The sequence below is a fragment of the Elephantulus edwardii genome, unplaced genomic scaffold, assembly GCF_000299155.1.
Source record: "Elephantulus edwardii isolate Elephantulus edwardi_28Jun2011 unplaced genomic scaffold, EleEdw1.0 scaffold00243, whole genome shotgun sequence".
Taxonomy (NCBI): Eukaryota; Metazoa; Chordata; class Mammalia; order Macroscelidea; family Macroscelididae; genus Elephantulus; species Elephantulus edwardii.
In genome coordinates, this window is record NW_006399993.1 from 2,160,249 (window position 1) to 2,175,734 (window position 15,486).

Genomic DNA, 15,486 nt, shown 5'->3' on the forward strand with positions numbered 1-15,486 from the left:
CTTTCATCATTTCTCCAAGTTCATAGAGTTTCCAGAGGCAAGCTATTTCAGAAGTAGATGCCATTCCTGCTTCCAAGCTTGTTCTAATCTGGGAGCTCCACCAAATACTGTCCACCATGGGTAACCATTATTACATTGACACATCTGTGTCACAGTATTTAGCATCATAGCAACCATGAGTTAACTCTGTACAGCAAATGGATGTACCAATGCTATACCACTTAGAAGAATGTTTGACCATATCAAATTAAAATCAGGCCTGAGGGCCGCAGATTAAAATCACCCACCTTTGGCTTAGTAGTATAACTTTCTATCCACTAGGCCAACATGTTGTTGTTGTTGTTAAGTGTCGTCGAGTCATAGATGACTCATAACGATGCTATAAACGAAAGACCTGAACAAGTGTATGAGAAGGGAAAAAAAAATCAAGCACTTTGGGGGGGGGGGGTAAAAAAAAACAAGTGTTGTGCTCGCTTCGGCAGCACATATACTAAAATTGGAACGATACAGAGAAGATTAGCATGGCCCCTGCGCAAGGATGACACGCAAATTCGTGAAGCGTTCCATATTTTCGACCCTGAAATTAACAAGTCTGTAACTAAGGCTAACTCCTTTCACCTACAAATTTCGTCTTTGGATACAAAGCTAAGTGGATAGTCCTTACGGAGGGACTGTTTAAAAAGAGGCAGGGAAAAGAAAAGGAAAAAAAAAATCAAGTGTATCAGAAATGGTACAGTATAGGACAGGCTTCAGATCTGTTGTTCATAGAGTTGCTATGAGTTGTCCTTGACTCAAGGTACCTAATAACAACAACAGAGCTATTTTCATTTTCAGTGTACGACTGACTTAAGCACACTGATGTGCTTGTCATCCAAGCCTTGTCTTTCAAGAAGGGGAGGAGCATACATGTTGCTGTTGTTGTTATGTGCCCTTGAGTCCTTTGTGACTCATAGCGACCCTATGTACAACAGCCCTAAACTCTGCTCTGTCCTGTGCCAATCGCACTGTCTCTGACACTCCCATCCCGATTATCCCAGTCACTGAATCAATCCACCTCATAGAGGGCCTTCACATAAACAACTAAAAACTTAAAAAGGGGGTTTTTGCTTCTGTCAGTGTGTTGTTTTGGGGTTGTTATGGGTTTGTGATTTGTTGTTGTTTTTTTTAAAACATATACAAGTTATTATTTGGGCTCAAAAGAGGGAAGGACCAATTTTGGGTAGAGAAGGTCAGAACTGCTTCAGAGCAGTAATACTTGAGCTGCCCTGAAGATGGTTTCTGTAGATCAACTTTGCAACAGCTACCCATAATTAAAGATATACAAGTAAGAAGTTAAACTAAACATAACAGCTAAAATTTCTAAAGAAGATTAAGTAGGTATTGTGTGAAAATATTTACATAAATTATCTCAGTTAATCCACAAAATACCAACTGGTATTAGTGTTGTTATGAGTATATAATCAAAAGACGATTTGCATTGGGAAGGTTTGTTGTCAGGGACATCTCCAGATCAATGGTATCAGTCTGGAGACTAAGGTGAGAATGATCCAGGCCACGGTCTTCGCAATTACGTGCTATGCATCGGAAACCTAGACAATGTCTAGGGATGATAGAAAGACAATTGATGCCTTTGTGCTGTGGTGCTGGAGAAGAGTATTGAATATACCATGGATTGCCAGGTGAACAAACAGGATCGTCCTGGAGAGGGTGAAGCCAAGCTGCTCCTTGGAGGCAAGGATTCTTTCTGAAGCTTTGTCTGACATACTTTGGACATGTTGCAAGGAGGGACCAGTCCTTAGAGAGGGATGTCATGCTTGGGAGGGTGGAGGGACAGCGCAAGAGAGGAAGACCCTCGAAAAGATGGATTGACTCAGTGACTGGGGTAATGAGGTTAGGAATGTCAGAGAAAATAAGGTGGGTTCAGGATAGAGGAAGGAATTAGGAGTGGCATCCACATCCTAAACAACATGCCTCCGGAAATTATAAACTTTGATAAATGTCGATAGTTGTAGAGGGGCTTTTGTTCATAGGGTTGCTATGAGTCGTGCTGGACTTGAAGGCAATCAACATGATAGAGCAGGGTTCGGAGGTGTTGTATACAGGGTTGCTATGAGTCGCAGGTAACTTCACAGCACATAACCACCACCAATTCGATTAGATAAGGAAGGTTGATGCTGTACTTTCATTTTATAAGTGAGAAAAGTAGGCTTTAGTGCGATTAAGAATTTTGTCCGACGGTCACACATAAAATAACCTCATAAACGAGGCGTTTTAATCAGTGAAATTGACTATGGAGTCCCAACTTTCAAACCAAACATACCAGAAAAGGTAGGGGACAAGGAATCAAGTCAATCAATCACCCGGACAATGAATAAAGGTTTTAAGTAGCTTAGCGCTACAGCAGTCACCACCTGGCAGATTGTGAGGAGTTGGGAAGTTTTTGAGAAGTATTTAGGTAGCTTTCAGGACTTGGTATGGAGTTAATCAAGTTGTGTTATGAGTAACAGCGAAAACACTTAATCTGATTCGGGCTTTAAAGGCACAGCACTCAAGGGTTTTCTAAGTAAGGGAAGTGAGGCCTTCGGATTTGAGGACAGCCAGACGGTAGTCCAAGGTTGGAGTTCAGCAAATTTGCAGTGGGTTATGTTGGGGGTAAAGTCTGCGGCCACTCCCACCCCTCCAAGGGAGCGGGAAGTGCTGAGTCATTCAAGCACTGCGTGATGGGACGGGGCGGGGCGCGGGAGCCAATGCCCCTCTATTCTCCACCTCCTGCACCCCCGGCCCACTCTCGCGAGAGTCCAAGACTTTATAAAAACAGCTCCCCACGTAGTTTTCCCGCGTTCTCTTCCTGATTCCGCGCCCTTGTTTTTTTCTGGACTATTGGTGAGTGCGTGGACAGCGTGGCCTCGCGGACACCAACCCACCCTCCGCTCCCTCCTGTTCTCGGTTTTCCCCGGGCCCCACAAAAGCTATACTTGGGGACGTTGAGACCTGGTGACGCGGCGGCCCTGCTGCTAGGGCCGTGCTCTTACTCCCACGTCGGCCCTCCCCGTTTGTTCCCGGGGACTGGTTGAGCTGCAGCAGGGCGCTGTTAGGTTGGGCGAGATAGCAGGATTGGATGGGGGTGGGATTGCCTTAGCCAGCCGTTTTATTTAATTTTTTTTAATTTGTTGTTGTGTACCGTCGCGCGTCGAATCCGACTGGCACAGGAGAGTACCCCTCCTACTTCGGAGCATCAGGTGGATTCGAACCACGAGCCTTCTGGATTGCAGCTCAGCTTTGTGCCTCTAGGTTACCAGAGCTCCCCGCTCGGATAGCCTTTAGTTGAGTTAAAGAAGTTTCTAAAATGGGCCTGGAATTTGACTTGTGGCTCAGAAAGTTACCTCTCATAGGGTTTTGTTTGAGAGTATTAAAAAAGCGGTCCGGATCCCGTGTTGTGACTTGCTGCGAACTTTAGGTCCTTCGCTTCACTTTCACGTTTTCGGTTCCCCATCGATGGAATGATCGCGAATGCCCTAGCTGAGCACAATGTTTGCTGCTGCTATTTCGCAAATTACTAGGAAAGTGGGGGTAGCCTTAGCGCACGGCGGTACCTGAACTGGAGTTTGGAGGCGTGGGGAGATCTGGGGGGGGGGGGGGCGGAAGTCCAAGCTTTCGCCTAGGATTGTCGGGTTTCAGTATGATGGACTCAGAAAAACCGGTTTGGAAAAAGAGGGAATTTGTTAGCGTAATACCCCGCAGTTCTTAACTTTCAGCTTAAAAAAATTTTTTTCTTTGAAACAGACAGTAGAAACTTGGTGAATGTTATTCCTAGGCATGCAGACACTGATTTTTTTTCTTTTGGCTGTATTATGAACCAAGAACTTAGTGACTGGTTGGGGAAATATTCGGGGGACCTCTCGTGTCCCAAAGGTTATGAGTCTCTGGTGGTTCAAATCAACCAGCAGTTTTGCAAGAGAAATATGAGCAGGCTTTTCCAGATGGAAGGTCGCTATCAGTGACTCCATGACGGTGATTAAGGGTTTTCAGATGGCGTTAAATCTTATTTGTTATTGTGTTGGGTGAATCCATCCAATGAAATAAACAGACGCTTAGCTCTCATTTTTGTGTGGAGATTCATGGCCTGAGGGCTTTAAACACGGCAAAATTTTGAAGTTGAGCTGGTTGTTTTAGTCTGGATTGGCTTTAGGATGTGAAAATCCACGTGTGCTTTATGCTTTAGATTGGGGTGCATTTCGCAGAAAGGCAACAGTGTATCTTTTTGAGGTGGCCCATTCAGTGCTGATGGCATTGTGCTTTGTGTTTGTACTTTAGTTATGGTTTGAGTGCTTCCACTGCAATCCTGCTTCTTTGCTTCAGTAAAATGGAAGAGGAAAAGAAAACACCATTGCATAAATCTCGGTAAAAGTTGACTTTGATTTATTTAAAAGTGCCTTTTTAAAAGGAAAACAAAACAAAAAAAGATTTTGAGATCTTTGCAGTGTTGTGTTGGTTTTTGTTGTGGGTTTTTCCCCCAGTAATTGGAAAGTTGAAATTGTGTCCCTTCTGTTTTGACTATGCTTTCACTTGCTACTAATAACAAACAAACATTGTGTTCAGAGCCACTGGAACTCATTCTTCTGCAGCTGGTTTCATAGTAGTAAAGGCTACAGTTGATCTAAACCCAAGGCTTCTTACCTATTTCCTCTTTTAATTTTTCCAGCTGATAACAAGATGTCTTCAGGAGCTGCCAAAATTGGGTACCCTGCCCCTAACTTCAAAGCTACAGCTGTTATGCCAGATGGTCAGTTCAAAGATATCAGTCTGTCTGACTACAAAGGTAAGAATCATTGATCTTATTAAAAGGTGAGTTAGGACATAATAGATTTTATAATGATTGTTAGGGAAAAAAAGTTGACAGAAAGGAAGAAACTGGTTGATCCCAAGTAGTGAACAGACATTTATTAGTAGACCTGAGAGGGATGCCAAGTGATTGCCTGCAGAGAAATAAAAATGGCTGGCAGACAGTTTACTTTTACGGGGGCCTTTTGGGAGTATTAGAGAAGATGGAAATTTGCTCAGAATTGCGGGTGTCTGTGAGCTTGGTGTGGGCACTGGTGATCAGGCCTTGAGCCTTACTAGGATCTGGTCTTGTGTCATCCTTATCAGGTTTCTTCAAGGTGTGACCAGGCTTGGGTGAAACTGACATTCTTCCTTCAAGGATAACTTACTAAATAATCTGTATTTCGATTATACTCTGTTGTGAAATACTTTCTATTTCCCGGAAAGGTTTTTAAGGCAGGCTAATGGCCTTCATGTTAAAGTGAAATGATAATGATCTGTGTTTACAGAATAGATATTTTAGCAGACATCTAGAGAAAACAGATGCTGCTTTATAATCATATTAGCTCAATTTCAGTGTCCTCTGCACTTCTGAATTATAGACGTATCTATTAAAAAGTCTTGGTTTTGATACTGTTGAGGTATTATTAAATGTGTATCATAGCTGCTATATATTAGACAAGGGCTAGGGTTCATTCTCTTTTTGCTCTCCTCCCACCCCAAAGGTTGATGTCACCACTAAACCCACTCTCCTCTTGTTGTAGTTACTTGCCGACACTTGGCAAGCTATGAAGCTTTTCCTTTCTAACAGTAGTAGGACAGCTGGGTCCTTTCAGAGAGTTCTTTAGAATGCAAACCCAAATGGTGTTGGGTGTAGTTTCTTAGAAGTGCACTATCAGTTGGAGTTGGCTTTTGGCTAGAATGTGATTTCCTACCATCATATATGTACTGTACTTAAGTGCAGCCCTGTGGAGGGAGACTTGTCCTGACACATAAGAGTAAGGAGCACCAGAGGGAGGTGATACTGGCCCAAGAGTATTGACACCAGGTCTAGGAGGAGCTGCTCTCAACCCTCTAGGGCTTGATCTGCTGAGACTTAAAAATGCTTTGTTAGACAAAACCTTTGAGTCAGTTTTTCTTTATGAGTCAGTTTCTTATGGTTTTGCATTTCACAGTAAATGTTAAAAAGACCTTTTGTTTGACCTGCTAACAGTGCTACCACTTGGTTAATAAAGTGAATAATGTTTATTACTTGGAGTTGTTCCAAAGCTCAGCCCCTAGGTGTGGTTAGTGATTGCCTGAGTTTTGAAGTTCTGCTTGACTGGTAATGTTTAGTTATATGTTCTTTTAATCTACCAGGACTTCTGGAACTTTTTACTTGCCTTTTTTCCTGTTTGGTCAGGCTTATTGGCAAGGTTGTAGTGTGATGCATACAGATCCTTACCTGTCCCATCACTGTGGTTCATGGAAGAAATCCAGAAGCCCTTACTTCCTTGTGTTGGCAGTAGGGAAACGAGAAGTTCATCTTTCTGTGGGCATTATTTTATTTATTTACTTATTTTAAAGTTTGGTTTTTTTAAATTATTTTTTTGTGTGTATTGTCAAATTGGATCTGACTGGTACAGGAGGAGATTGTCCCTCCTTCTCCAGCAGAGCACCTGTGTGGGCATTAGTTTTAAACGCTGACATTAAGCTACCCAGTTAAATTAATTGGTAATTATGTTTTGCTTTTTCTTCACTGGAGTCAGAACTTTGTGCTTATGGGATTAGCCATCCATAGGAGATAAATTAGACTGACAGGTTTATAGTTGGCACATAATATGGAAGCAGGGGAAAAAAGCATGAAGCTGAAAAAAAGCTTTTCATATGTGAGTCCCTGGTATGTGTGGTATCAAACTAAAAGAGCTTTTGTCCTATAAAGTAAGGAAATATCAAGGACTAACCTGTAGATCTTTTTCTTTATAGGAAAATATATTGTGTTCTTTTTTTACCCTCTTGACTTCACCTTTGTATGCCCTACGGAAATAATTGCATTCAGTGATAGGGCAGAAGAATTTAAGAAGCTCAACTGCCAAGTGATTGGTGCTTCTGTGGATTCTCACTTCTGTCACCTGGCTTGGTAAAACTTTTGGTTTATGTGGCATGTAGATTTTTTAAACTAAGCAGTTGGGAGTAGACGACTACTTGGGCTCCTTGTGGAGAGAGCAAAGGGTGTCACTTCCTCTTTCTGCTCTCTTACTACCTGGCAGCAGGGGAAAAGCAGCTTAAGTTGCAGCTGTTTAGTATACTCTGCACTGTCTTAATCCTTTTACATTGCTCCTGGGCAGACTTGTGGTTTGGAGAGAATTAGAAAAGTAGGGAAAAGAGGAAGAAATGGGTACAATTAATTCTTTAGGTAATTAAATTCATGTAATTGTGTGCCTTTTACTACAGGATCAACACGCCCAAGAAACAAGGAGGGCTAGGACCCATGAACATTCCTTTAGTATCAGACCCCAAGCGCACCATTGCCCAGGACTATGGAGTCTTAAAGGCAGATGAAGGCATCTCATTCAGGTAAACAATTGGCTGTGGTGTAGGGGCTGACATTCATCAGGAAAATTGTTGTATTGGCCAAGAATTCATTTGTTTGGAGAGGGCTAGAGCTCTTTATAAGAAACCTCCTCACTTAAGAATCGGCCAGCCCCATTACTGTGCACTTCAGACTTTAAAGTCTACAAAGCAAATTTCTGAATTTCTTCTTCCTTTTAATTTCTTCTAGGGGCCTTTTCATCATTGATGATAAAGGGATCCTTAGACAGATCACTGTGAATGACCTCCCTGTTGGTCGCTCTGTGGATGAGACTCTAAGACTCGTTCAGGCCTTCCAGTTCACGGACAAACATGGAGAAGGTGAGCCAGCTGCCTGACAATGGGAAAATGGTAGAAATAGATTGTCAAGAATGATTGTCTCATCAGAAAAGTAGAAAGCTCTGTTGAGGAAGTAGGGATGGAAATGCTTAGTGAAATACATCAAGTTTATGTCATTTTGAAATACCTAAATTCTCGAAAGTGTGAGTATTCAAGGTTTATTTTTTATTACGTCTGCCCTAAACATGACAAGACAGAACACATTGAACTTTTGGGCTTTGCTGGCATTTTTTAGAAATGGGAACATTTCCTCCCTGTTGCTCCAGAACAAGTAGTTCTCAACATGTTCTCATGTGTTGTAATAAAGCAGAGTGCCATTTGATCTTAGCTTTTTCATTTTAGGACTGTAGCTTCCCCCTCTTGAGTACAGCTTTTCTTGGAATGAGACCATCTTATCCTGAAGAATTAGCTTAGTTTTTAAGAATGTAGTTGCTGAGGCTTATTGAAAAATGGGGATCTTGACCCACCCTGCTCGAGGTTTATGTAATCAAGAACAAGGTAACTACTACAACTAATCAACGAGTTTAAGGGTATAGCTTTGGTTGTGTGACTGACATTGGACAATTTTCTTCGCTTACTAGATTTTTTTTTTTTAACCCCCTCTGGTTTCAGACTAGACTGAAGATATATTTTAGCTGTGTTTTTGTCTAAAGGAATAAGAGTCTTAAGATTTTTTGAGGGGTCCAAAAGTGATTTAAGAGTGAAAAACAATAAAAGGGCTAGTGAACACTCATAGTAAGTACGCAGCAGTTACACACGATGTGGCTTAACTGAAAGCGTATGTTCGTGAGGCATCCCCCTAGTGGAGGGTGAGGTTGTAGCGCCTAGATATGGAGGAGGTATGGCAAAGGCAGCCATTTCCTGGACTTTGCATATATGCTTATCATAAAACTTCATTATTTGTTTTCTATTGGTCTTTGCTGCTTTCTAAACCCACAGTCTTGCCACTTTTTTAATTGCTTCTAATAGCCTGCATTTGAGAGCCTGTCAGTACCAGTTCTATTCATGTATATATCAGTATATGTGTGTAATACATGTATTGTTATGTAACAACATATGTATAATATTTATCTGACAAGTAAAGCTAAATTATCCCTCTTAGGACCAGTAAGTAAAAAAAAAAATTTTTTATTTATTCACAGTAAATGGTGGAGTAACTCCCCTTTTTTTTCTTTTTTTTTTAAGGTAATAAAAAATGTTGGAAAAGACACTTGTTAGAGCTCTTGTGCTGGAGCAGGTCTCATACTGAAATGTCATTTTCTCCTGCACTTTGCTTGTGCATTTAAAGCTAGTTATGCTGTGTATTATTTCTGATAAATATCTATTAAGTATCAATCTTTTGTTGAGGCACAGTACAAAAGAGACTTGAGTTAGCAAGTCTTTCTGATTAATCACTTCTTTGTGAGACTCACCTCTTTGTGGCATGATTTATAATTAGACTAAAGTTTTTAGCTTGCTGATTCTTCATAAGTGCCATTTAGTCAATTTAGATTAGGATGTCTTGGGCTTTCACTTTGGAGAGCATATAACCAAGTCTTCCACAGAACTGCTGCTGATGGATTTGAAGTGCTGGCTTTTTCTGTCAGCAGCTGAGTATTTGACCATTGTGCTACCAAGGTTCCGTTGTTTATTTTACTTTTTTTTAAATCCTGATTAACTATGACAATTAGGTGGAGACTTCTGAAAAGCAATGCAAACAGTAATGGTTTACTCTAGTGTTTTTTTCCTATTCCTATATTGTGGCCACAGAGCTTGGTTTGGCATCTGAAATTATGGCATTCTCTGCTCTGAAAGAGCTTTCATTTCTTACTTGAATAAGACTCTTGCGATACTGGACTTCAGTGACAGCATGTTTTGTAGAAGACAAACCACAAATCGGATAAGTTTAAGCATTCCATTGAAGTGAGCATTGTGGGAAGTATGAAAATCAAACATACATAAAAGGTGATTTAAGCTAAGATAGACATTAGTCAAGTGAGAGTTAAATTATATTTGTCAGGTGGTTAGCCTGACTATAGGCTGAATGATCTCAGCAGATTGCAGAGGTAAGCTCCTTGGGCTGAAGTGATAGTTTTCCATGAGGATGTTGCCCACCACTGAGCAAGTTACTGATTAGTGGCATCTATCTTTTTTGTAGTGTGCCCAGCTGGATGGAAGCCTGGAAGTGATACCATCAAACCTGACGTCCAGAAGAGTAAAGAGTATTTCTCTAAGCAGAAGTGAGCACTGGCCGACCCAAAGTGCCAGGCTGCAGTGGGCAGCATTGAGAACAAAAACATCTTTTGTACATTCTTCGTGCTTAAAACACAAGGTCCTAGACTTGGCCAAGATGTGGTGTGTGATAGGATAGGTCTTTTCCAGCAGAGGTTGGGATGGACAACGTTCTTATGGCCTGAGCTATACTGTTGGATAGGCCAGCTGTTGTGTATTATGTACCAATAGTAGTGGGACCTGAGAGTATTAATCTTTTATAGTTTCTATTAAACTTGTGAACCAAGACCTTGATGATGTCTTTAATTTAGGGGGTATTTACCCTTTTTTTTTTTTTAAATTTGTGTGTGTGTGTGTGTGTGTGTGTGTGAGAGAGAGATCAAATCAGATCTGACTGGTACAGTAGGAGATTGTTCCTCCTTCTCCAGCACAGCATCTGATGGATTTGAACCATGCACTCTGAGATTGCAGTACACCTTCTTGCCACTAGGCCACCAGAGCTCGCCTTACCTTTTGATTTTTAAGGAAAATTTCTTTTTAGCTTTCCCTCTTCAAGGGGAAAATGAGGACTTTGACACCTGTTTCACAATCAGGAAGTTACGTTGGAAATGCATAACAGGACTGTGGTGTTATATTTATTTCATTACACCTTGACATGAAGACTGCTTATGCTATCAGCTGAGTTGCAAGGCCCCAAGATTACCTTAGTACCTACATTTACATCATTGGGATGGTTAGGGGAGAACCAGAGGCTTGGGCTTTTCTGATAAATGCCTGGTGTTAGCAGTGTAAGAATAGAGTTGCATTTCTAAAAGGAGAGAGACAAAGGCTAACGGCCTTGAGCACTCATCTTTGTTGAATTCCAGTCTTGGAGAACTGCTGTCAATTGGTCATTGACCTCAAGTATAATACCTGGCCCCTCCAGCATCTGTAATCCATTTCCTCAAAGGGTCTTTTCTGGCTTTGTACTTAATTAACATAATGCTGTTCTTCCAGTGATTTCTCCTAATGTAAAAAGAGACTAGGTGAAGTAGGGGCAGCCACTTATAATCTCAACTAATTTTACACAAAATGGAGGGCAATCTCAACATCCACAACACAAAGCTGATAGCCAGTGAATTCAAACAAGTCTCCATGTTCCCACCTTGTTTTCAGGAGTGGAGCCCCTAATCTGTTGGGATGGCCACAGAATAACTGTTTATTAGGGAAGTTTTCTATCTCAGAAACTGACCTTTCAGAGGTGGAGAAATTCCTGTATTTTTTCCTAGGAGCAGCTGGGGAAAGCTACCAGACCTCTGCATTAGGGAATTTATGTGCTTGTGACCCAGCAACCCTATTCTCTCCTGTGCCAACCTTACTGTCTCTGACACCTACCCCCATTACCCCAGTCACTGAGTCCATTTCATCCAGTGTCTTCCTCTCTTGTGCTGTCCCTCCATCCTCCAAGCATGATGTCCCTCTCCAAGACTAGTCCCTCCTTGCAGCATGCCCAAAGTGTGTTAGATGAAGCTTCAGAATCCTTGCCTCCAAGGGGCAGCCTGCCTTTACCCTCTCCAGGACAATCCTGTTCTGGCAGTCCATGTACTCTTCTCCAGCACGACAGCTGAAGATAACAATTCTATCATTCCTAGTCACTTGCCCATCTTTCTTAGGCATAGTAAGTACAAAGACTGGCCTGGATTAAGCACACCTTAGTCATCAGATTGACATTGTGTGTGTGTGTGTGTGTGTGTGTCTTTAACAAACATGTTTATTCTTCCACAGTTCAGGTTAGATGTCTTTATGCAAAGTACTGATTGTGGGGGAAAGCGCTCTCTCAGCGTTGCCTCTGGAAGAAGGTCCTTTATCTCTTTCTCCATCCATGGGCCTGGCACCAATCTCCCCTCAGTTTAGATGACTTTCAATATAGGGAACCCAGGTCCAAAGAACACGCTCTGCTTGGTGGTAGTCAGGCCCCCTTAATCTTGGCTTGATTGTTTAATCTTGTTTCCATTTAAGAAGAGAGACTCAGGTATCATTTAATCCTGTAGGTTGTATCCTGCCTCATTAGGAAAAGTGCTTCTGATCTTATCTCATTAGCATGACAAATGATAGGATTTACAACACATAGGAAAATCACATAAAACTTAAAAGTCAAGATCTGTCCAGGTTGGCACATATTTGGAGGAGGATGCAATTCAACCTATGACATCATATGTCTAATGATGACCAAAACCATTACCCTAGAGTCAAGTTTAACTTGAGTGATAACCCCCTCAGTAAGTTTCTGAGACAAAAAATCTTTCCAAGAGGAGACCACCTATTTTTTTTTTTTAATTTCCATTCATTCATTGTTGCAGAGACTGCCTATCTTTCTAATGGGCTTGAACCAGCAATCTTTTGATTAGCAACCCATCACTTGATGTACTGGGTCATCTATCTGTCCCATTTCTCTCATTTCCATTGACTTATAGATGGATCCTCTGTGGGGTTTCTAAGGCTGTAAATCACCTGAAAGGGATTGCTCACCCTCCTCTCTGAGCTGCAGTCAAGCTACCAGAGAGTAGCACCCTTCCTGTTAGCAGTGCGACCCCCTGTAGGTTACCATTGTTACGTAACATCGAGTCAGAACCAACCTATAGCTGACCCTCCAGCAGGTTTTCAGAGGCAGGAAATCACACAGGAGGAGACTCCCATCTTTCATGTGCAGAACAACTGGGGGATTCAAACTCTGTATCTTCAGGTTGGCAGCACAGCTTCTCACTTCTGGGCTATGAAAGTTCCCCGTCATCTTGGGCTCCATGGCAGACTGCTCACAATTTCACTTAGCGTCAGAGACTCCAAACTCTCTCACTCCCGTCCTCTTTCTCCAGCCCTTCCTTCCTTCCTTCCATTCTCTTTCTTCTTCCCTCTTCCTTTCTCTTTTCATCTCTTCTAATTCATAGGGTCATTTTCATACATTCTGTGTCTGCTTCTGTGATGGGCATTCTTGGGCTCCAAGGCAACAGGGCCTGAGAGAGCAAGATGGAAGGTTCTGGAAGGAAGAAATGGTCACCATACCTCCCACTCTGTAAAGGCCAATTCAGAGTGGAGAGGGGAAGCAGCCAGGCCGCACACTTAACCTTTCTGACATTGTTGCTCTTAAGTACTTTGGAGAGGTCTCCGACAGACTTTTCCAATGCAATTCATCTTTTAAAATTTTTGGCTGTGGTTACTAAGTGTTGATTGTCAAACAGTTAATGCCAATGCCAATCTCTTCACCATCTATTACGGTGTTTCCACTGGTGAAAATCTGTGTTCTTGATGTTGAGCTTCAATACTGAAGGCTGCAGTCCTTGACCTGCTTTAGGCCCTCCTCAGTTTGAGCAAGCAGGGTTCTTGACACCTGCATAACAGATTGTTGAAGAGTCTTCCTCTAATCCTGATGATAGAGCCCAGCCTCTTGTATAATCTGTTCTGCATATAGATTGAAAAGGTATGGAGATAGGACACATCCCTGGTGTACACCCTGATTTTGAACCATACAGTGTTTCTTGTTCTGACCACTGCCTCCTGGTCCAAATAATAGGTTTCATGTAAGTACAATCAAGCGTTCTGGGATTTCCATTCTTTTCATCAGCCAGTTTGTTGTGATCCACGCAGTCAAATGCTTTTGTATAGTCAATGAAACATTTCCTCTAGTATTCGTGAACAGGTTATAATTCAGATTGGAAATAGTATTCCACTTTACAGTGCAGATAGGTGCTCAAACATGCTTATATTCTCTGATCTTTTGCCTGTAGGTCAGTGTTAAAAAAATTTTGCCAATTATGGTCTACTCCTTGGCTTAGTGGCAAGGTACTGCACTACCAACCCAAACAGCCAACCCAAATCCACCAGCTGCTTCTAGGGAGAAAAATAGGAAATCTCATGTGAAAAAACCCATACTGGAAAGTCAACTGTCCCAACTCATCACAGGACACAACTCCAGTCATCCAGGGGTAGGCTAAAGCCCTTGGCTTTGGCTTCTAGGGTAGCAGGTCCCATCTGCCTAACCCTGCTCAGTTTAAGCCAAGCTGGGTGGCATGTTCCTTCCCAAAAGGTACCTCATTCATAAGAACCCAAGTCAAGTGACATAATGAAAGCAATGGGCTCACTATAAGCACTGATTTAAGTGATACCCTCCAGCGATTTTGCAGAGGTGCTAAATCAAAGGATGAGATTGCCCTGCTAGGGGATTCAAAATACCAGAATAGGCACCACCTTTGGATTAATGCAACACTAGCCACCACACCTTCAGGAAATCAAAAGAGAATTGCATTGTAGAAAATCTGTTCCAAAGTAATGAAGAGTAGTGATGTCAGTCTAGAGCCTAAGGTGGGCCTGATCGAGGCCATGGTAATTGCAATTACTTGCTATGCATCAGAGATCTGGATATTGCCTAAGGATGAGAGAAGCATTGATGCTTTTGTGTTGTGGTTCTGAAGAAGAATATTTAACATACCATGGACTCTTAAGAGAATAAACAGTTCTCCCCTAAGGAGGCTCTGGTGGCGCATGTGTGCGCACAGTTTGAATCCACCAGATGCTCTGCTGGAGAAGGAGGGCCAATCTCATGTGCCAGTAGGATTCGATTTGACAGTACACAACAACAAAAAACAGGTCTATCCTAGAGAGGGTGAAACCAGGCTACTCTGTGGAGGCAAGGATTTTAAAGCTCTGACATACTTTGGCCATATAGGAAGGAGGGACTGGTCCTTGGAGGAGGACATCATGCCTGGAAGAATGGAAGGACAGCTTGAGAGGAAGACCCTCAATAAGATGGCTTGATTCAATGACTGGTAATGGGGCAGAGGTGTGTCAGAATGAAATTGGCTCAAGATAGAGCAGGGTTCAGAGCTTTTGTACATAGGTTTATTATGAGTCATAGTTTGAGGGCACAAAACAACATCCACTAGACCACCAGAGTTCTTGAAATCAATGAATTAGGAAATCTTTTTGACAGTCAACCCTTTGTACCATATGTATTCAAAGTAAACAAATTTGACAATCCTCTATTGTCATCCTGGTTTTCATTGGCTAGCCTTTAGCAGTTAGTTTTTGCCCTTTTTTGATTGGAGCTTGGTAGATGGGGACCGGTTGTTGGTGAGAAGTTAGGTTTTTCCTGGACCCTTGGGACTGTAAGGCAAATTCAGAACTGATCTTTTTTATTGCTGCCCTTTGCTACTTTACTCTGTCAGCCCAGCCCCCTAAAAGATTCTCAGAGCCTTTAATAACAGCCAACACACTAGAGTACTTGTATATTTATTTACAATAATCCCTTGAGATGTATGGTATTTAGGAAAATACCAGTTTTGCTGTTCAGATTCTGTAATGATTATCTTGGAGCACTATGAAGAAGTAGTAATAAATAGTTTCACATGCCAATATAGGTTGGAATTCTGGACCTATCTTGGTGTTATTGTTTTGACCTAACTTCCTGAGCCTTATCAAAAATAGTCATCTTGCACTCAAAGCTTCTTGCCAAAGTCAAGACTTTGCATGTACCATTGTCATAAATAGGGGTCCCACAGAGGAGGGATGCTA

At 41.9% G+C, this 15,486-nt stretch overlaps 1 protein-coding gene across 1 annotated transcript; it reads left to right on the forward strand.

Moving 5' to 3' along the window:
• The first annotated feature begins 4,706 nt into the window (after positions 1-4,706).
• Positions 4,707-10,042, forward strand: PRDX1 (peroxiredoxin 1). Its single transcript, XM_006898990.1, has 5 exons — positions 4,707-4,819; positions 6,787-6,940; positions 7,255-7,377; positions 7,583-7,713; positions 9,869-10,042. Exons 1-5 carry the CDS (start codon positions 4,714-4,716, stop codon positions 9,952-9,954), a joined length of 600 nt encoding a protein of 199 aa, XP_006899052.1. The 5' UTR covers positions 4,707-4,713; the 3' UTR covers positions 9,955-10,042.
• Positions 10,043-15,486: the final 5,444 nt, after the last annotated feature.

What these genes read in the sequence shown, in the direction of transcription:
- PRDX1 (XM_006898990.1), top strand. Translation starts at nt 4,714, where the DNA reads ATGTCTTCAGGAGCTGCCAAAATTGGGTACCCTGCCCCTAACTTCAAA. An exon ending in CAGTCTGTCTGACTACAAAG is followed by an intron (nt 4,820 to 6,786) that starts GTAAGAATCATT and finishes TTTTCTTTATAG; the next exon opens with GAAAATATATTGTGTTCTTT. An exon ending in CACGGACAAACATGGAGAAG is followed by an intron (nt 7,714 to 9,868) that starts GTGAGCCAGCTG and finishes TCTTTTTTGTAG; the next exon opens with TGTGCCCAGCTGGATGGAAG.